The sequence below is a fragment of the Saccostrea echinata genome, unplaced genomic scaffold, assembly GCF_033153115.1.
Source record: "Saccostrea echinata isolate AGI-Se365-2 ecotype Australia unplaced genomic scaffold, CSIRO_AGI_Sech_v1 ptg000054l, whole genome shotgun sequence".
NCBI lineage: Eukaryota > Metazoa > Mollusca > Bivalvia > Ostreida > Ostreidae > Saccostrea > Saccostrea echinata.
Window position 1 is genome coordinate 55,885,252 of NW_026889803.1, and position 23,588 is coordinate 55,908,839.

Here is a 23,588-nt window from a genome sequence, read left to right on the forward strand (position 1 = left end):
AAATTCCCTAATTTAGCTTGTTGGAATAAACATACATATACTTGTCTATTATTTATAATTAGTCTTTTATTTGGTGTTTTATTTCTACTCCCTGTATCAACGCATGTTAACTAAATAACAATACAATCAAACATTAGCATTCAGCACTTGAACATGAAATATCACATGATCACATATAAATATAAATGAGCGTCTCTCAAAAAAAAAAAATTATATTGATTCCCATACACTAGACAAAATTGCTAACGCACCACCTAAATAGATTAACATTTTTCTTTTCAAAACTTGTTTATGATGTGTTTGATATATAATTATGTTACTTCATTAAAAAATGGGTCATTTAAATGTTTTAACTGATAAATAATAGCAATGTTTACTGAAGCGTAACCACTTCATTGAAAAAATTAAAATCATATCCATACTTTTTTGGTGGAATAAATTTCTAATTTTTTCTTTGTGGTTGTGTTCTTTATGTTTGTACTAATTAAAAACTCAGAAAAAAAGTTACACCGTATGCAGCGTTTGACTCTAGAAGAGACCGCTAAGGCAGCCAGTATGGTATCTACAGGGGGTTCCTTTGAAGAAATTTGTGAAAAATTAAAACAATTCAAAGATTATGCATTTCTCTGGTGAAAAATTGTTGAAAATGAATTAACGATCATAAAAATATTTACAATAGATATCGACGGCATTAAGTAAGCACCACACAATAACTTCAAGATTGTTCCACAAAACTGGGGCAACCGGAAGTTGGGTGGATTTGGTAGGGACACCAAGGCACTGGGTGACTATTAAGCAATATGGTAGTCAATCAGGGTATAGCATTTGATTTTTAAGTAGGAGACTGCTCCCGTCGCAACCTCACGGACCACCTTCGGCAATCACCAACTTCATATCTTGGCAAAAACGGTGCGCAGTGCACGTTGGGACATTGGATTTCGGACAAGGTCCTTTAAGGGTCTTGACATGACACCAAGACATTTGTCAATCCAACTGTTTTGGAAAAGATGGCATATTTTATATACTAGTACCAATCAGAAAAATGACCAATTCACAAATAAGAATAATAAGTGTTGCGTTAGCAATTTTGTCTAGTGTATAACCACAAAAATTTGACCCCAAGAAAATATGTGATTTTACAGAAAGTAAAACAAAATATTTTTCTTAAAGACAAGATATGCTGTCTTTTAATTTTCATAAGACTATAAATCATGATTTAAATAATCTTAGAGGCCCATGAACCTAAACAGTCACCTGGATGTCATTTTTTTTTTAAAATCACATTATAAATGTATATTTTATGTTATAAAAGTTACCTTTCTGTAAATCTCAAAACTTTTAGTACATCTCCACTTTCATCAAAGGGTATTTATTTAGACATATGATGATTTACATTTATTGCACTCTTGAGACAAAATTCCCACACTCATATATGTTTGGAACTTTTGAGTACTTATCAACGTACCAAAATAAACTTTTAAGGAAACACTATTTTTGTGACTAATTTGGCATTTATGTCTTGTAGTTCTTGTAAGTTCTGAGTGTAAGAACTTTAATGCAGTTAACTTGTGTTAGGATCTGTTTTGGATTGGGATGTAATTCTTAATTTTACTACCTGAGGGAAAATCAAAAACAAATTAATGATGTCATAAAATGCTATGTAAGAATGGTAATTTGTGTAAATTTATATATATAAAACTAATTAATAAATAGAAACTTAAATGTTCAACCAAAAAAAAAAAAAACCTAAATAATCAAGCAAAACTTAGATATACTTAAGCTTATGACTGCTTTCATTAAAAAGCTAATATTACCTACATGTACAAGGTGTCAAAAATACAAAACAAACTATAATCTGCACAACATCACTGTTTAATGCAACAAATCAGTCAAAGGTCAGTAGCGACGAATCTTCTTAGAGGAATCTTCACTCTCTACCTCCATGGTTTCCTGTATAGACATAGGGGGCGCTATGTAATTCAGAAGGGAATTATTGGACATCTGACCAAACAAGCTGGTCAGCAATGCCACACCATAGCCTGTAGCTCTTTCTCCCTGGACAAGAAACAAAAATATACATACTGTACCAAACAAAAAATTATCTTTAATAATTAACTATCAATTTCTTTGATATAAAGGCACATACATGTATTTTTTATCAGCAAATTTACGTTACTTAGCTTGAAGTTTTGTGTAAATATACAGTCAAACCTCATTATCTTGAACTAGATGGGACCTGGAAAAAACTTCAAGATATCTGGAAATTTGAGATATTGAGGGTAAAATATTTAAAGAAAATGTGGTTGGGACTTCCAAATCATTTCAACATATCCATGTATTGGGGATATCAATGTTCCAGATAATGAAGCTCAACTGTATATATACAATGTATTTAAAAGCCATTTGAGCATTAAAGATATACAGGCTATAACTTTCCTCAGTTAAAAATAAAGTTGGAAATTTATTTATTTTGTTTACCAAATAAAGTAACGAAAATATTGTAAATTACACAATTGGAAATGAACACATTATAAAGATCTCAAATTATAATTGTTTATTATCCTACTAGGAAAGTAATGCCTCTATTTAAATTCATGCATCATGTGACACCGTCGCTACTTTTAGATTGATAAACAAAAATGGCATCAAGAAAACGAGGTAGGTCGTTTGGTATACAAAATACTTTTTGACATGGATGGCATACGGTTTATGCTTAAAGATACTTATCTTTGAAAACAACCAGTATTAACCATCTACTCTGTAATGACAGATATTAACTTTTATTCAAAATCGCAGTCAAAATGCAACGTACCTCGTTGTCTATGATTTCCCGTGGACATGCGTGTCTATTATACTGTTTACGCACTTCCTTCATCAATATTCGTGAATAGGCTGAATTCTTAATTCCAGATCTTGCTAAATTGTTTTGTAATTACAACCACTTATTTAGTAAATTATTTTTTATTACACATCATGTTTCTCAAATCATTTAGTCATTTTGTTTCACATAAAAAATCGTGTTTATATAGCGTGTATATCTTTAAAAAGTCGTCTATCTTCAGAATGAAAGATGCGCTGAAGAAGCACCTTGCAATAAATAAAATATATTTTTTAATTTGCAGTGACCTACATTGTGAACAGGGGCAGCCATATCAATATGGAGCCATATTCCGGGATAGTCAAAACCAAGGTTAGATGCTATGTAGAGGCCAGCACAGGATACCTGGGCATTGCTCCTGTCCTGTCAATCATTCAAAGGCACAATCTTAACAGGAATTAATCTAAACAATGTAAATCTGAAGAGACATGCCAATCTTACTATAGAGTAATGTCAATTTGTATTCATCTATATTTCTACTGTTAGAGAACAGGAAAAAACAACTACAGTAAAACATGCTAAATATAGCCATGTGCCATGGATGAACAATTTTGATTCCTTATATCCATTAAGTTCACAATATGTTTTAAAACCATAAAGAATGAAAATCACTTCACAGTAAGCATGAATTCATAATAAGCATGTTTGCTATAACCATGTTTTACTGTAGATCCTAAGAAATGAAGTCAAAGAATTATATTATAGCCTTTTTTAATCGGACAATAAGTGCAAGCTCTGCCAAAATCTTGATATTCTCTTACGAATGCCATGCCAGTACCATGAAAGAGGAATAAATTGACTGAACTGTGCTTTAGATTTCCTTACTTTGTATATGATACTGATAATAAATTACATGGTTAAAATTCAGCCTCACTTACTGCCACTGAGTTTTTGGCATCTGCTATTGCACTACTGAATTCTGGGAAATGAAGCTCGGGGGAGTACGGCATGGCATGTACAAGATCTGCTGAATTTTGTCCTGCCTTCACACACCACAGCTCCATGTTTTCATCATTGGTGACAATACTGCCATGGTATTTACCTAATCACAAAAAAAATCTTAATGTCAACCAGAAAATAAAACATTTGAAAAGGGGTCAAGAAAATCATTCATTTTCCTTTTACTTACCAGTAGCAATTCCTTGGGCACCAGTTAAAGTTGCCATGTCAACAACAACATCAGCTTTCAAATCTTTCCTAGCATAAGCAACCTTTGGACAGAGAGTAGATTTATCATATGAGCAAATTAGAGGAAAATTTTCAGATGTATTACAAAGTTTGAATCTAAGCTATTAAAGAACACACCCCATCAGCCAGAACAAGTCTTCCTTCTGCATCTGTGTTATTTACTTCCACAGTTCTGTAAAATATGTAAAATATTGATGCTAGTTAACTAGATTTAAACTGCAAAATGGTTCAATGTATAAACACTACTTTGACTACATAAAATTTGGTAAAGTTTTATCCCTTTATGAAATCTTGACATTACCTTCCTGAGTAGTGTGTGTAGACATCATCAGTCCGAGTGGCCAGTGGTCCTACAGCATTCTCAGCCACACAGAACACAGCATGTAAATTCTCACTAAAACCCTGAAATTATGATAACCGAAAATAATATACCCTTTTCCTTCAATCACACTTATAACATATCAACTTTGAAACTCATTTATTTTGGATCAGAGGATGATGGAAAGAAGAATGAAATTGCATGGGATATGATATGTAAAGGATATTATGAAGTTAATATAAACTTACAAATTTTTCAGACAGGCAAGAAAAAAAATCAAAATAAAAATAAAGTTTGTAACTGTGCTTTGAACAGAATCTTTTTCTGTTCAATCAATTCATTTTTAATTTCCCCAATTAATTATAAAATAAACAAGTAATAACTGCATAATGCAATAGTTACACTTATTATACCGAGTACTTCTTTAAAATGTTTCCTACATAAAGTTTAGCAAGTAAAATAACTATTTTTCATAAACTGCAAATTTTCACATATAGCAAAGCTATACCCTGTGTTGTCCAACCCTCAGAAAAATTTCATACAAATTTTGATGTCTAATTTGATTTCCTGTACAATGTACTATGAATCAGGGAAAATAGTTCCTGCTGCTGGTTTGATAAAAGCGCTATCCTACTCAAAGCCAGTGGATAAAAAATAAAAGCACTATCCTAGTCAAAGCCGTGGATAAAAAAAATTAAATGTAAAGTTTTATCACAAGTTGTAGTTATTTTCAATTTGAAGGATTAACAAGTATAATAAAAAAAATGCACAAGGAGAAATCATAACTCTGAATTATGAATTAACTATTAAAGCTCATTTTGACAAGAATGTCATCAGACTGAATTTTATTTCAAGATAAAATTGTCAGAATGTGATGTAAATGTCTGTCAATGTGATGAGAAGAAAATCTTTTTTGGATATTTTTTTTCTGGAATAAATAAATAAAATATAGTTTTATGATACAAGTATACACACCAGTTTGACAGCACCATAGAAAGCTCCCAGTATACCGGCCGCTCCTCCACAGTCACGCTTCATTCCACACATACCTTGCTATTAGAAAAACACATGTGTTTCAGTCAAAAATCTCAGAAAAAATTAAATACAGTAAGTCCATACGGTATAAGTGCTTCCATTGTACACTTTTTACTACTTTTAAACATTTAAATAGGAATAATTCAAGCAAAATGAATTGGACTAGTGTCTAACACTGGACCACATTTGTATATGCATGTACTAAGACTTTGGCCCAAATTGCTCAAAGGTACACGTAATTGCACTGAACTGGCATCAAAACTGTTCTAAATACAATCCAATATCTGTGTCCCAGCAACCTTACAACAGGTGAGATAATTTTCTGTTCAGTATGAACATCCATAACAAACCTTAAGTTACTGTAAAGAATCCAAAATCTCTATTTTAGCAGCAGAAGCCTTGCCCTTTGACCCAATGAACCCAAAAACAATCTCATCTGAGCTCTTCATCAGACCAATATATGATTGAAATATGAACATATCAGTATGTGTTATTCTCAAGTGCCTGTATGGAAACCAAAACACTATTTTCTATATGAGCCAGGCCACTTCATTCCATGACCCTAAGTGATCCCAGCCAAGTTCTTCATAAGATCAACCCTCATGCATACATGAATATTCTTATTTGAATCATTTTTACAATGGTATTGCATTGAAATCCCAAAATCTATTTTTAGCAACCAAATCTACCCTTTTGACCCATGATCCTAAAAGCTACATCCTCCACATTTTGATTTTGCATGTGTAAAAATCATTTCACCTTCTCTATTAAGAAAACTGAAAGAAAATTGAGCTTAACATGCACTATGATTAAATAGTGAATTTAATTTTGAGAATTCATGAGGACATGAACTACGATGCTTCATGCCGCCATATTTCATGAAGCGCTTTAGCCCTTCATGATAAATGTGCATGCAGGCGTGAAGCGTCACAGTTCATGTGCCTCATGAATTCTCAAAAATTAAATTCATTTCTAATATTCACATTATTTGTCTGACAATTTGCCACAATTTATGTCATTCAAAGCTCATTTTTAAAACAAAACAGTTTGCACTATATAGATTTACATCAAGTATGATGTCACAATGGAGATATCCTTGTTCATCCATGGTAATTCATGAGAAAATGAACAGTCTTCTAATTTGCAAAGAATCTTTTGAAAATGTAAATATATACTGTTAAACATTCATTTTCCCTCCTAACAAGGACTAAAATGATTACATGTACATGTATAAGGCTTAGATTCTGAGTAAAATAAAAAAAATGTTTCTCTTAAGTAAATTGTTTTTATGTCAGGAAGTTAGAGGAAATTTCTTAAGAATTTTATATTAGATCTACTTGGTGAAAACAAACAGAATTGCTTTGCCTTAAGGGGGTCATAATTCTGCAGAATCTCAATTTCTGTTCAATCCGCAGGTAATAAATTATACAAATTTCTTAGATTGCCACTATATGCCTTAAATGTATTTCAGGTGTGCTGGGACAAACTTCCGTGGAAAATATATGACCATGTACATAGCGTAAATAAAAAACCATGCTGAAAAAATTCTTCTACAGAATGCAAATCAATCGGCACTAAAAATGATGATAATTTAGTACTATCACTAATCTATTACATCAATTTTTTTTCATTTATGCAGTTCTACTTAGTCTTCTTTTACATAGATGTACAATTTTTCTTCAAATTTATGATATACATACAAGTAATTAATGACACTCTGGAAGGTTATATTTTGATTTTTCTTTTGAAGCAACCTTACCCTAGCTTTAATGCAGAGTCCACCAGTATCAAAAACAATCCCCTTACCAACCCAAGCGATATTTTTGGTGGCTCCCTCTGGCCTGTGGCTCAGAACCACTAGAGCTGGTGGGTGTTCTGCAGCCCTTCCAACATTATAAATACCTGGTCAAAGAAACAAGAGGCCCAAAGGCCTTAACAGTCACCTGAGTACAATACAACAATTTAGAGGACCCATAAACTGATAAATGAAGCTTTGTTGCCCAAAAGGAAGAAAAATAGTATGATTAGCATCAACAAAATAATTGGTCTAGTATCTATCTGCCCCCCCCCCCCCCCCCCCCATTTATCACTATTCCGATGCAGACTATTAACAAAATGTCTATTATTTAACCCCATATTATTACTTCTCACAATGGCCTCTCTTGGCCTTTGAAGAACATTTAAAAAGATGAGTTACTTTTGTCTCATTTTTATTCATCTATTATTTCCAAGTCATTGAAACTATGAAAGTACTTTTTTTATTTTACAATAAATTTTTCTTGCATAATTCTCTTATTCTATTAAGCTTTCAAATACATTATTTACAGTGATTAATTATCAAAGATGAGTGGCAAAGGGGAATAACTTTGCTCAGCAGAATACAAGTTAATAGATCCCTGGCCAGGACCAGAACACTTGACTAAATGGTCCAGGTGTTCAAAATTCTGGTAAAAATACCCTTGCATATTAAAACTTTTACTCTGTTTGCCTTGAACATCCCCAGAAGCATAGAAGATTTTCAAAGAAATGCATTTTCACCATATTATTAAATAAATAAAGCCCCATCCTTACACCAGAACATCTGACCCATTGGCCACAAACTCACAATTCTGGAAGAAGCACCCTTTCTCATTATAACTATACATTTGTTTCTTTACTTTATAACCAGTAGTAGAAAAAATATTTTGAAAGAAATTATGCATTTTCACTATATAATCAATAGAGCTCTCTCTCTCTCTCTCTTTCTCTCTCTCTCTCTCTCTCTCTCCCCCCCCCCTTCACCAGAACCCCTGACCAAGGGGCCATGAATTTTACAATTTTGGAAGAGGCATTCTTCTTTATCATAACCATGCACTTCCTTTGTTTGAAAAATACCCAGGAGCAGAGAAGAAGATTTTGAAAGAATTCATGCCTTTTCCCTATATAATCAATAGAGCCCAGCCCTAACACCAGGACCCCTGACCCAAGGGCCATGAAATTCACAATTTCTAAAAAGGCAGCCATGCTCACCATAACTATGTTCTCAGTTAGTTTATTTAATACCCAGGAGCAGAGAAAAAGATTTTCAAAGAATTCATGCATTTTCACTATATAATCAATAGAGCCCCACACTAACACCAGAACCCCTGACCCTGGGGACATGAAATTCACAATTTTGGAAGAGGCACTCTTGCTCATCATAACTATGTAATTAGTTACTTTATTTAATACCCAGGAGCAGAGAAGAAGATTTTCAAAGAAATATGCACTTTCACTATATGATCTATATAGCCCCACCCTAGCACCAGAACCCCTGACCCTGGGGCCATGAATTTCACAATTTTGGTAGAGGGCTCAATGCTTATTAAAATGATGCCAACAGTTTGACTGCTTGATGTCCAGGAGTAAAGAAGAAGATTTTTAAAGATTGCATTAATTTTGGTGGTTTTACCCCCACCCCTCAGGCCCCAGGGGGGCAGGGACCATGAAATTCACAATTTTTGTTCCCCTTCACCCATAGATGCTATATGCCAAATTTGGTTGAAATTGGTTTAGTGGTTTCAGAGAAGAAGCTAAAAATGTTCAAATGTTAACATACGACGCACGACGCACACTGCACGCCGACGGACGAGAACGGATAGCAATAGGTCACCTGAGTGACTCAGGTGACCTAAATATATAGTGTATGTAGCTTATTTGAATTATGTACAGTTTAAAAATGGAAAGGAATTTGTAATCATATTTACAGCATCACTGGTAATAATTCTCTTTTTAAAACATCCCAAAACCGTACATCTTCAAGTTATTTTCAAGTATCTGTACAAGTAACTTAATGCAGCAAGATATATCCATTAGAAAATCTACACAAAAAAGAGGTACAGGTGCACATATTCCAGTAAAATGAGGTACCTGGTATATTTACAGACCTTAACAGAAAATTAGGTAATCACAAACCTCCAAATCCTTTTTCCTTTAGCTCCTCCCCCCGTACAATATAGGGGGTGATCTGAAGCTCCCTAGCAACAGTCTCTGCCTCCTGGAAATAAAGGATCATACAGATATGAATGGTCATTGGTAAACTAGGTCACTAGTGAAAATTGGAATAATCAATATGTTTAATCATTTAAAAAGTAACACATTTTACTAGGAAGATTAATAAATTTAATAAAGGTTTATCTGAAATAATTCAGAATGAAATTGCAGAGATAGAAATGTAGAAGGTGAATTTACAATTACAAAAGCGAAATACATACAAAATATTGGAAAGAAAGCAACAAATCATTGCAAAAGAGTAAAATTTAAGTAACTATGAATATCAAAATGTTCACAAATCAATGTTTATCAAAGAGCTAAAAGTACAATGTACATGTAGGTAGGTGGTGTTTTATCAAATACTTCTGTATTTGTTAACATATATATCTAAAAGAATAAGTCATTAACTAAAAGAATAATAAAATGTTATTTTTCACTGCAATTTTAATGTTAATACATAAAATGTATTCAGTAACTCTAACCACAAAAATAAAAAAAAATCTTACAAAATCTCATGTACATGTATTCAAATGAGAACAAGGTGTATTATACCTTCACAAAGTCATCTGTGTTCATATGAGAACATGGCTTATCCACAATTTCTGCAGCAAGTCTGATGCCATGGGCTGAGGCAGACAAACAGTGAAGATCATCCTTAGAAAGAGGCTTATCCTTGTCCGCCCCCACCAACAGAAAGTCCACTGTCAGGGTGTAATCTACAGAGTTCTGTCCAGACTTCCCCGAGTACAGTGGTAGAATTCTGGCTACAGCACATCCTAAGGCATACACATCCTTTCTCTCACACACAATCTACAAAATGATGTAACATTGTGACAAAAAAGAAATTGTAATCAGTACTAAATTTCTTCATATCTAAAAATGATTCACTGTTATATAGAATACTCAGTAAGTTGAATGATTTAAAGTACAGGAAGCCAAAAAAACTTTGAAACTTAAAGTACATGTATAATAAAAATATCTTAATATAAGTATAGAATGCTATACAATTTCATTACCACAACAAATTCATCCTGGCCAGAAAGACAGCCTTTTACAAGTTTAGATAAAGAATGGGCACGAGACGGGGTATTGTGCCGACTACTCTTCAGGGGCAGGGCAGCTATGGTAGCATTCCTAAGCCAGAGTGGACATGTGTCAGTTGGTGATGGTCGCAGGCTACTCACAGCTAGACTAAATGTCTGAAATATACAGAGTCATCTGGCAAATATTCTTATTTCTGCTGACACCCTATTCAAACAAAGTATTAAAAACAGCTTATACTTACTTCTAGTGTTGTCACGATGATCGATTTATAATCGATAATCGATCGGAAAGGCTGTCGATTTTAGACAATCGATTAGAGATTTAACAATCGATTATAATTGGTATATTACAACACTTATCTCTTTATTGTTTTCTCACTTTTATTTCAAGAAAAAGCTATTGTTATCAATATATATCTTCCATATATATCTTCCAAGTGTTGTCATTTACCATTTTAACATACTAAAAATCTGGTTTAAAATGAAAATTTGGTTTCCGTACAGATAAGTACAACTATGCTTGAATCATATAAAAAAAACTGTTTGTATAAATAAAATATGTTGGTTATCAGTGTTTGGGGGAAATTCACTTTTCATTTCATATGGAATCACATGGATTTGGAATATTAACTGTCTAATAACAGTTAAAAACAAGAGGCCCAGGGGCCACATTGCTCACCTGAGCACTATGGCTAGGAAAAAGCAGAAATCACTTCAATCTTGAAAGGTTGAAAAGTTTAAATATAAAAGTGGTTGGGGGGGGGGGGGGGGGAGGGGGTGTCATGAATTGAACAAATTTGAATCTACATTATCTGAGGATGCTTCCAGTTAAATATGACCAATCATGGCTTTGCTGTTCTTGAGTAGAAGATTTTTAAAGATTTAACCTATGTATTCCTATGTAAAACTTTGATCACCCATTGTGGCCCCACCCGACCCCCAGGGGTCATGTTTGAACAAACTTGAATGTACACTATCTAAGAATGCTTCCATATAAATATGACCAATCATGGCTTTGCTATTCTTAACAAATAGTTTTTTTTTTTTAAAGATTTTTACTATGTGTTCCAATGTAAAACGTTGATTGCCCATTGTGGCCCCACCCGTCCCCCAGGGGTCATGATTCGAACAAATTTGTATGTACACTATCTGAGGATGCTACCATATAAATATGACCAATCATGGCTTTGCTATTCTTAACAAATTGTTTTTTTTTTTATAGAATTTTTACTATGTGTTCCTATGTAAAACTTTGATCGCCCATTGTGGCCCCACCCGACCCCTGGGGGTCATGATTTGAACAAATTTGAATGTACACTATCTGAGGATGCTACCATATAGATATGACCAATCATGGCTTTGCTGTTCTTGAGAAGAAGATTTTTACTATGTGTTCCTATGTAAAACTTTGATTGCCCATTGTGGCCCCACCCTACCCCCGGGGGTCATGAGTTGAATAAATTTGAATGTACACTATCTGAGGATACTTCCATGTAAATATGACCAATCATGGCTTTGCTGTTCTTGAGAAGAAGATTTTTAAAGATTTTTCCTATATATTCCTATGTAAAACTTTGATCGCCCATTGTGGTCCCACCCGTCCCCCGGGGGTCATGAGTTGAACAAACTTGAATCTACACTACCTGAGGATGCTACCATATAAATATGACCAATCATGGTTTTGCTGTTCTTGAGAAGAAGATTTTTACTATGTGTTCCTATGTAAAACTTTGATCGCCCATTGTGGCCCCACCCGACCCCCGGGGGTCATGAGTTGAATAAATTTGAATGTACACTATCTGAGGATCCTTCCATGTAAATATGACCAATCATGGCTTTGCTGTTCTTGAGAAGAAGATTTTTAAAGATTTTTCCTATATATTCCTATGTAAAACTTTGATCGCCCATTGTGGTCCCACCCGAACCCCGGGGGTCATGAGTTGAACAAACTTGAATCTACACTACCTGAGGATGCTACCATATAAATATGACCAATGATGGCTTTGTTGTTCTTGAGAAGAAGATTTTTAAAGATTTTTCCTATATATTCCTATGCAAAACTTTGATTGCCCATTGTGGCCCCACCCGACCCCCGGGGGTCATGAGTTGAACAAACTTGAATCTACACTACCTGAGGATGCTTCCAAGTAAATATGACCAATCATGGCTTTGCTGTTCTTGAGAAGAAGATTTTTAAAGATTTTTCCAATATATTCCTATGTAAAACTTTGATCGCCCATTGTGGCCCCACCCTACCCCCGGGGGTCATGATTCGAACAAACTTGAATCTACACTACCTGAGGATGCTTCCAAGTAAATATGACCAATCATGGCTTTGCTGTTCTTGAGAAGAAGATTTTTGAAGATTTTTCCTATATATTCCTATGTAAAACTTTGATCGCCCATTGTGGCCCCACCCGACCCCCGGGGGTCATGATTTGAACAAACTTGAATCTACACTATCTGACGATGCTACCATATAAATATGACCAATTATGGTTTTGCTGTTCTTGAGAAGAAGATTTTTAAAGATTTTTCCTGTATATTTCCTATGTAAAATTTTGATCGCCCATTGCGGCCCCACCCTACCCCCGGGGGTCATGATTTGAACAAACTTGAATCTACACTACCTGAGGATGCTTCCACATAAGTTTCATGTTTTCAAGCACAGTGGTTCTTGAGAAGAAGATTTTTTAATGATGCCATTAATTTTTCACGAATTCTAAATTATCTCCCCTTGGAAGAAGGTGTGGCCCTTCATTTGAACAAACTTGAATCCCCTTCACCCAAGGATACTTTGTGGCAAGTTTGGTTGAAATTGGCCCAGTGGTTCTTGAGAAGAAGTCGAAAATGTGAAAAGTTTACAGACGGACAGACAGACGGACTACAGACAAAATGTGATCAGAAAAGCTCACTTGAGCCTTCGGCTCAGGTGAGCTAAAAATTAAATTCCATATTTTAGATGATCATGTTAATTAAAACTCTGTCAATTTTTCTTTTACCCAGGTAAAGTAAATCCTAATCAGGCAAAACTCTGTATTACTGAAATTGTTAATCAAACTGCAAACTGTATTTAGAATTTTAATCTGTATAATACACCTTTACTTACATTATTATAAAATTATACTTATACATTTTATGTAAAATTTAGTGCCTATTTCATACAAATGGTTACCGATTCGATTATTGGCCGATGATCAGTTGGTTAGAGTCAACTGATGCTGCCGATTAATCGATTCTGATTTTCAACCGATTTGACAACACTACTTACTTCTTTGTTGACTCTAGGTTCCAGCTTAACTTTGATGTCATCAAAAGTGATACTGGTAAGATGAGGCAGCTGACCTACAATGACCACGGGGAAATCCTTGGGGTCTGACTCAGTCAGTTTACCCCCATACACAAGCTTTACAGGCATCTTCTCTCTCTGTGGCAGTCACAATCCTGCTACAAATACAGCCTGCATAAAGAAAGATCAGAGTTGTAAAGGATCTCTGCTATGAAATAAGATAACAATACAATTCAATAAGACTTATTATCTTTTCAGCATATATATTAATGGCTATTCTATTCAGTGACTCAGATCATAAGGAATAATGATCATTTTAGATGCAAAATATAAAAACAGTTTTTTTAATAAAATTTTAAAATTATTTTTATTTCATGCAGCAAAAATCAAAGTTTTTTGTTTGATTGTTTGTTTTTTTTATTTGTTGTTTTTTTTTTTTTTTACTAAAGCAGTAGTAGGCTCATGGGGTAGAATTGCATTGATTACCTCTTTCAGTCTGGCAGCTGCATCAGTTAATGTGAAAAAAGTGAACATACCCTCATGTAAAAAAGAAGATGATTTTCAAAACAAGGGGCCCATGGGCCACAATGCTCACTGGAGTTACACCTGAGAGGCCTGCTTTTCTTTAGATTTTTTTGTCTCCATTATGAATATAATTTTTTTTTGACATTGTTACATTGTTGCCTCACCCTATCTCATGGGGCCATGATTTGAACAAATTTGAATATGCGCTTCCTATGAATGCTTATGTACTGACTTTAATGGAAACATTCACCATTTGCACTTATTTTGTATAATTAAGGAGTTTTACCAGTAAACTGCATCTAATTTTTGCTTGCGATCGATGAGTTTTGAGTTAATTAATTTGATAGTCACCAATGGTACTGGACGCCATATGCACGATGACTTCCAAGCTTCTCTATGTAAATATAACAAAAACAGTTGCCCAAAAAAATTTAAAAATATGAGGCAACAGTGGGATTTTGTAATTAAATTAAAAAAAAATTCAGCAAAATAAATTCCTGGATTATCATTTATAAACAGCAACATCAAATTGTAAAAATAGCAGCAAACATTTTGACAGGTGGCAAAGGGTAGTGACTACAGTGACCTAGAAATGAATGTGTTTTTACATAATATGGCTGTTTTTATAATTTATTTTCCATCAAAGAATGAAAATGCATGTGCACTTTTAATTATGTAACCCTTCTTAAATATCTGTGACGATGAAAAATCAGGTGTTTTTACAAGCTGGACACATATTAAAAATGTAATTTTGAATCGATACTGTGGTGTTGTTACAAAAATTTAAACAACACAATTACCGGTACATTTAAAATCATAGGTAAATTAGATTTCATGATTTACAATTTATAATTACTTGATATTTATTATTAATTAGATAATTATCATTGCAAAAATATATAACATTTAAGCAAGCTGAAATGTGAAGAAAATTCATATGAAAACACCCCAATTCCAGTTTCCTTCCAAGTTCCAAGTAGTTGCGCATATGACTTCACAGACCATGGCACGCGATATCTCTTGAAATATGCATAGTGTAAGATTCAAATTTCAGACCAAATAATTGCTATTTATTTATTACTTTCATTTTCTTTCCCATTGTATCTCATCAGAAGGAATTCATTCATAGCAAAAATTGGAATCTTTTATTTTTATGATAAAGTCATCTAATATTAAATAATCATGCCTGTGCAGTTCTTGAGGGAAAAAAATTGAAAGTTTTTTTCCTACATACATGTATTTCTTTGCAGAATTTTTAGACCATCCTCAGAAGCCCAATTCCAATCTCTTAATCTGCACTTCCTAAGGATGGTTGCATATTAAAGTTCATCAACCCTCTGCTCACTCATACAAAACCTTAGACTTTCCTTCAAGCTTATGATTATCCAAAAGAAATCTAATTTATAATTAAAATTCACACCATTTCAGCATACCTTGCAGGGCTAAATTTGACAGAAATGGCCTGTAAACTTGACAATTTTATAAAGGAATAAAAGTCATTTGTACCATGCAGTTAGAGTTATCTCTCTTATCAGAGTATCGGTGAACCTTAATATGATCAATCATAACCCTCTCGATCTTAAAGTAGAAAAAATAAAAACTTCCTTCAAATTTACCTTGTATGTGAACCCCCATTAATCAAGTAAATTAAAGTCAGGGACTGGGTGAGAGCAATTGATTGAAATTTAGTTAGTTTTTTTCTGCCATTTCACAATTATTATCTCCCCTTGAAAGATGGTGTGACTCTTTATTTGAAATAACTGAATTTCCTTTTCCCAAGGATGTGTTGTGGCAAGTTTGGCTGAAATTGGTCCAGTGGTCCTGGAGAAGAAGACAAATATGTGAGAAGTTTAAATATGACAGATGGATGATAGACAGAATTAAATTCAATTAATGTTGATCAATAAAGCTCAATAAAGATATATGCCAAAGGTGACACGGGCAGTAAGTAAGTAATAAAGCTCACTTGAGCCTTTGACTCAGGTGAGCTAAAAATATTCTTACAAGCTGAAGCAGTATATCACTATATATATGAGATATATGATATGTAGGAAGAGGGAAGAATTTACCTTCTTCAATAATTTATAAATCAACATTTAAAAAAGGCAATAAAGACCCAGTTATAACTATCCATTTATGAACTATTAAAGAGAGATGCCAGACATCTGTTGTGAATGAATAACATAGAAGAAATTTCAGTGTTTTCCTTTTATTTCAAAGTAAAAGCATGGCCGTAGGAACTGGGGGGGGGGGGGGGGCATCCCCCCCCAATAATTTTGCCAATATATAAAGTACTATAGAAAACATAGATACTATATGCTTGTGCCCCCTCAATAAAAACGTCTGATGACCTTTTTTTTTTTCTTTTTTGCTTGTCAAGGAATTTCTGGTAGTTGATAGTGCCCCCTAAACTGAAAATGTATGGCTGTGCCCCCCCAAACTGAAATTGCTTCCTACGGGCCTGAAAAGATTAGAGATCAATTGTAACAGGCTTTGGGTTAAAGTTTATGACAAATCTCTGTGGACCTTACAACAATCTAATTTTGATAATTTTTAATTTATATATATTTTTTTTACTGCAGAAATTATATCAAATAAAGTATCACAAAAGAAAAGAATTCCACATAAGTGAGAAATCAATGGCACTAGGCACTTATATGGATTTCTTTGTGGAAAAGAATTATAGTGAGCGCAGCAAGCGGCTCGATGCTCCGCTCGTCACTGTGAGCTCTAACAACAATGCCTGGGTGAAGAGAAAATTCGGATTACTGCACAATAATTCATTCAATAGAATTTTTTCGCAGTAATTCTGGACCCACAATGCATCACTTGTTGTTCTCACTGCTAACTTCATTCACGCGGTAACAACAACTAAATATTCATAAAAAATTAACTCACCTTAATTTCACTCAGCACACCTGGGCCGATTCGTACCTCATCTAACCTCAGCTGTATCACGTAAACTTCCTTTGAACCGGAGCTATTTATATGCAATATGGCTGCATCCTATAATAACACGTGCACGGTGTGCTGAATTCGATCCGTTAACAAACATGTGATTATGTAAAGATACTAGGTTCATTTTTCTTGGTAAGTGTTATTCTTAGTGTTACCTAAATGCTTTTGAAATTTTTTATCACATGTCAGATGCATGTTTGTTATCATTTTCAAAGTGTTACATTTTCCCTAAGCGTCGCTTAGTAAGCAGTAAACAGACAGCCTTATCACAAATGTTAAGCGGAGACGCATATGAAGTTTCCTCATACAGCTGAGGTTTGATGAAGGTGACGGAATCAGCCGAGGTTTGCCAAATGACCTTAATTTAAAGGGATATTACATACAGATACTAGATTAAATGTTCTTTGTTAAAATTTTTGCACTTTTCAAACTTCGTTTATGGAAATGCAGCTAACATATGACGTCATGTGGCATCACAGTCTAGACGTTCCAAATGTCTCATGCAATTTGAAGAGGTGGATCTTAAAATCAAGTGAACAATGCACTCGCCCCAACGGTAGCACTGTCAACATATTATAATTTTTCATGCATCAAAGGTACATGTAATAGATAATATGGATGAAACTGTTTCAAATTTTGTTTTTCTTAAACTACGGAATATCCTCCATTTTCTTCTTTAGTAGGAAGAGGGATGTGCTTTCAGTACAAGAGGTTGGCAAGTATGTAAGCACATAAGAAGGGGCTGTTCTACAGGTAAGAGATTCAGCAAGTTCACAGATCTTTGTAATGGATGAGGAACTTGTAGTTAAGCAATCATGCAGGTACTGTGTCTTGAAAGGGGGTACATATAAGTCTAAAATAATTTTTTTCCTATAAAAGGGGCAGTGTATATATTGATTAAAATACTCCCATTGCCAGCTTCAGCTGAGGAAATTCTGGAAAATGTCTCCATTTAGTATCCTGATTTTTAATTATCAAAAGTAAATGACAATACTTGGATTGACATTCAGTCTAGAACATCCTTATTTTTTCTTACCTGTTGTGACTGATTCAGGAAAAACCGGGGCGGGTGGGTTGCACCGCAAACAGTGACAAGCAGAATACTTGGAATTTTAAAAGTAAATCGTACCAGAGACATAAATATTTTTATACATGTCTCTGATCGTACCTTCAAAAATTCGTATATGTAACCCGATCATAAAAAACACCAAACAATAAACAATGTAAAAAAATTTCATGCTTATTATCTACTGGTTGTAAAAATAAGGAAAAATCTAGAATATTCTTATTTCCCAACTATACGACTAAATCATGGAACACATTAATGCACACCGGCGACTCCACAGCTGATCAAATTTGTTACAATCAGCCAATTTTTGCATAAATGATTTATAAGAGATCACAATGTCGTATATCGTTGATGGAACTGATTCGGACCTCAATAGGCCACAAACATTTACATTTGAAAGGCACGCCAGTAAACTTCTATGTGCTTTGAACAGCATCAGAAAGAAGAGACATTTCTGTGATGGATGTGTATTCATCGATGGAAAAGAAATACCTGTTCAAAAGGGAATTTTGGCAGCAGCTAGTCATTACTTCAGGCAAGAGACTTTCTTTGCAAATGCATGTTATTAGAATATTCATTTTTCTTAAAATGACAATCCAATCAAGCTAATGTAAGGAATTTGTTCAATTTACGTCCCTTGCCAAGTGACAAAATAAGAGGGTGGGAGACCTAAATAATGGAAATGGAAAAAGAAAAGAAAGAATGACTTTCACCTTTTGAGCTTGAATTAAATCGACTTTCTTTAGTTGATTCTTCACTTAAGTTGACTTTCTGACTTCAAAATCAACAGAGGAAGTTATTATATAAAATTTCATACCAAAAGCTAAAAAAAAAATACAGTAACTTAAGTTATTGTCCGGAAACAATTTTATGCAATGTATGAATTTCTGACCTTGACCTTTTGATCTCAAAATGAATAGGAGTCTTCAAGTCGTAGGAAGTTATAATATAATATTTCATTGCAAAAACCCAGAGAACTTATGTTTTTCTAATCTATATTATAATTTATCACTTTTAAGTTTTCATATTTAAAAAAAAAAATGAAATTCTACCAGATGTCATATAACCATAAGTCTTCCTCTTTTTAGATTGGTATTTGATAAAGCTAATGATTGCAGCAGCTATATTGGTGCACTGCCTGATTCTACAATGTCTGTGGCAGGTCTTAATTCTGGAGTTGTGGATTTGTCTCCTTTACAGATCACAGCAGACACATTTGAAATAATCTTGGATTATTTGTATACATCAGAAATTGTTTTGGATGAGGAAAATATACAGAACATTCTCCAGGCTGCTGACCTTCTTTTATTAACAGATTTGAAACAGGCATGTTGTGAATATCTTCTGAAATGCATAACACCACAAAATTGTCTAGGAATCTGGGATTTTGCCTCAAGATTCAACTGTTCTTGGGTCCATTTAAAAGCTACACAGTTTCTTGAGAACAACTTCAGGTCAGTGAAACATTGCTATTGTGAAATCTTTTGAAAATGCCAGTATTTTCATCCACAGGTGGATACTTCTCTACTTGTAAAGCTTTCTTGTGTGTATATATATATATATATATCATTATGCGAAAACTAACCCTAATTTACAGTCATTATATATATATATATATATATATATATATATATATATATATATATATATATATATATATATATATGTATGTATATGTATATATATATATATACATATATATATATATATATATATATATATATATATAATGACTGTAAACTCACTTTGGGATTGTGAACATCATAAATCAGATGCATTTGTGCTCTTTGTTTATTTCAAATGAAGGATAGACAAAGATAAATCCACTATGAAGAGTCAAGATGAACTTTTGCTATCCCCCAAATGTTCATGTCAGTGTCCTGGTCAAAGTCTAAGAAGCAAGTCTGTTGTCAAGCAACTATAAGACTACCTTGACTAATATTGCAATGATGATGTATCTAGGGATATATACTATACTACCAGTCATGCTTTGAATTTTGCATCTGACTTATTTTCCTGGATGATTGAACAGGTTGAAGTGTATGGATTAGGTCCAGCATAGATACTGTATACTTAACTTGAACCAAATTTGCATGGATTATGCATCAAGGATCTGACATTCTTTGGATGATGTATCCTGCATGGATGATACATCTAGTGATGCACAATACTAGGCTTGCTTTGGATGATGCACCTTACTGACATTTTCTGCTGAGTGACCTGGTTAAAGGTTTTGAGCAGGTCCATTCCAAAGATATGGTAATTAATCCCTATCTTATTTGCCGAGACTTAATTATCTTTACTTAGGTAACTTTCATTGAGGTGAGTTTAGTGATTTTTCAGCATCTATATTTTGGTTTTTGCCATTGAATTATATATATTTTTAGAAATATTATCAACTATGGAGAGTTTCTACAACTTCCCCATGACATGCTGACCACCCTTTTGTCTACTGACACACTCCAGGTCAGGACTGAGGGGGACATCCTAAACAGCATTATACGATGGATGAAACATGATGAGGAGAACAGGAAAGGGCACCTGTCAGATCTGATTAATAAATGTCTCAGGGTTCAGCTCCTCAGTGAAGACGCTATCCAAAGGTTAACAGAGATATATCCAGATATACACAACCTTGGGATTCACAAAATGATTCAGGACAAATTACAAAGTCAGAATGGGCATACAGACCAACCAAGGGGGATAATCAATGTGCTTGTGTGTGCTGGAGGAGATTCCAGAGTTATCCAGTAATTATGTGAAGTGATATCCTTTATTGAAAATTTCCAAAAATTAAAACATTTAGCAAAATAACATATAAATTAAATTTATGTTGTAGCAATTATGAGAAAGAGAGTGGAGTGAGGAGGGATGTTTACTGTTTTTCTGCCACACCCACTGGTAACAAATGGCTAGAGTTACCTCCCATGATGCAGAGTCGAAGTGCTCACAGTGTAGTTGAAGCAGGTACTCAAAACATGTAATATAGCACCAAGTCCTACAGGTTCTGTAATTCATTATCTCTTCTAGATAGTATTATTCATCTTTAGATTGAATTAAATATTTACTTTAAAAGGAAAATGTTCAGACCAGAGAAATTGTAATCTAAATGCACATGTAAATAGGATTGTTTATCAATCACCATTTTAGGAAAAATTTGATTACTCAAAAGAAACAAATAAAGCACTTGTACATGTATCTTTGTACATGTATTTTTATTAGCGTGAAAACTTTCAAATACAGTCAAACCTTGTTATCTCAAACTCGATGGGACCGAGAAAAAACTTCAAGATATCCAAGGATTCAAGATATCAGGGGTAAAATACTTAGAGAATAAGTGGTTGGAACTTCCAAATTACTTAGACATACCCATGGTATTCAAGATATCAGAGTTGGAGATATCAAAGTTCAACTGTATGTAATTAATGGGGTAATTATTGATCAATTAGATGTTCATCTTCACAAAGATGTTTGTTACATTGCACTTTATATTTGTAGGAGGGTGTCTATATGCTATTGGGGGTAAGGATATAGAGGACAGAATACTGGCCACAGGTGAAAAGTTTGACCCCAAGGTCAACCAGTGGACTCAAATTAGTCTGATGAACCATGCAAGGTTTGGATTTGGTCTGGTTGCCGTTGAAGATAATATTTATGCTATTGGAGGCAGTAATGATATTAGAGAACCCACCACTTCTATGGAAGCATACAACATTTTTAGCCATAAATGGACACCTTTACCAGAAATGAACCTGAGAAGGGTGTGGTCGGCCTATGCAGTAGTGGGCAAGAAGATCTATGTTATAGCTGGGGGAATGATTGGGAAGTTGTACGAGTCAGTAGAATGTTTTGATACTTGTACTATGACCTGGTCATCTGTCTGTCCAATGAGGGAGAGGAGATGTGATGCTAGGGCTGTAGCTTGTAGGGAGAATATTTTTGTGTTTGGGGGTGTTAGGAGGTATGAATGTCCAAGTGCAATGCATGGAGGAAACAACATCAAGTTCTGTGGGACAGAAATTTACAACACCTGTCAAGACAGCTGGCAGCAGGTTCCCAGACAACAGGAGTTTCTATGCACAATGAATGACTCCTCCCAAATATTTTCTGTGGTGAAAAACGGAGATGAGATCTGGGTCATTGGGGACCTAGAAATGGGTGGAAGGTTTGAATGCATCAGAGCTTTTAATGTCTGTAGCAGGATATGGAGAACTGTTTCTGTGAGTGGTCCACCAAACCTACGTGGATACCCATGCTGTATGTTACACATACCTAAACAAGTCTTAAGAAAATTACCTAATTCTAAACCTCCAGTTCAGTGACAAATGTCAGAATTGTGTGGTACAAATGTATATACTCCTCTTTGTATGTAGATGATCAGTTTTATGTATGAGATAAATATATACTGTACAGCATATTTAAATTTATTTTTCATTTCAATTTTTTAAATTTTTATTATTCTCCACCGAGGGAAAAACGGGAAAATTGATTTGTGTGCTTGTCTGTTTATTTATTATTACTTGTGATTAATTTGGTTTCCAATTGTTATTTTTTATACATACATGTATCTAGAAATCAATAAAGCAGTGCTTGTTACATGTAAATTGCTTCTGGAAGATATTTTCAAAACCAATGAAGTATTTGATCATTGGTGGGAGAGATAGATCAACCCAAACTTGAAAGGATAATTTGCTTGCTATGCATCATTACAATTAAATTCCTATCTTATATTTACATTATTTTTCTGAGGAATTACTAAAAATTATGTCAATCAACTATCATTTTTGAAGCAAAACTGTTTGCACTATAGTTTTGATGTAAAGCATGCCGGTATTATGATGTCAGAATGAAGATATTCATGCTCCTGCATCCATGGTAGTTCATCAGAAGATGAACCATTTTCTAATTTGCAAAGGATCTTTGGGAAAATATTTGAAAATATAAACATTTCTAATTATTTATTTGTTAGTAGTTTCGTATGTTATAGATCAGAATAAAATACAGTTTCACTGCTTGTGCTTCTAATGATGTATCAAAAACATAGATACAGGTAGTATAAAAGAATATACAAAGAAGTTGATTTCTATTCTGTTCAGTTCTTATCAGCTGTGCTGATATATGTGGAAATTTAATTAAGAGCTTAATTATCAATTAATGCAAGAAGCTTAGTACATACCAGGGTATGTAATCTGAAATAATGTGGACAAGAAAAGGAAATAAAGACATGTCTAAAATGCATTTTTAATGTTATAATTATCTTTGAACTTCGATTG

At 34.0% G+C, this 23,588-nt stretch overlaps 2 protein-coding genes across 2 annotated transcripts; one reads left to right on the forward strand and one right to left on the reverse strand.

Moving 5' to 3' along the window:
* Window positions 1–41: 41 nt before the first annotated feature.
* Window positions 42–18,357, reverse strand: LOC133172704 (probable aminopeptidase NPEPL1). Its single transcript, XM_061307655.1, has 13 exons — window positions 18,283–18,357; window positions 13,746–13,934; window positions 10,448–10,630; window positions 9,984–10,241; window positions 9,354–9,435; window positions 7,180–7,322; window positions 5,361–5,438; window positions 4,368–4,468; window positions 4,184–4,238; window positions 4,008–4,089; window positions 3,757–3,920; window positions 3,131–3,241; window positions 42–2,055 (listed from the first exon to the last, which is right to left on the reverse strand). Exons 2-13 carry the CDS (start codon window positions 13,890–13,892, stop codon window positions 1,897–1,899), a joined length of 1,563 nt encoding a protein of 520 aa, XP_061163639.1. The 5' UTR covers window positions 13,893–13,934; window positions 18,283–18,357; the 3' UTR covers window positions 42–1,896.
* A 268-nt stretch (window positions 18,358–18,625) lies between these two features.
* On the forward strand, window positions 18,626–23,553 carry LOC133206056 (gigaxonin-like). The gene is made up of 5 exons (XM_061341962.1): window positions 18,626–18,850; window positions 19,404–19,769; window positions 20,703–21,065; window positions 21,155–21,282; window positions 21,814–23,553. The coding sequence occupies exons 1-5, from the start codon at window positions 18,651–18,653 to the stop codon at window positions 22,635–22,637; spliced, it is 1,881 nt and encodes a 626-aa protein (XP_061197946.1). The 5' UTR covers window positions 18,626–18,650; the 3' UTR covers window positions 22,638–23,553.
* Window positions 23,554–23,588: the final 35 nt, after the last annotated feature.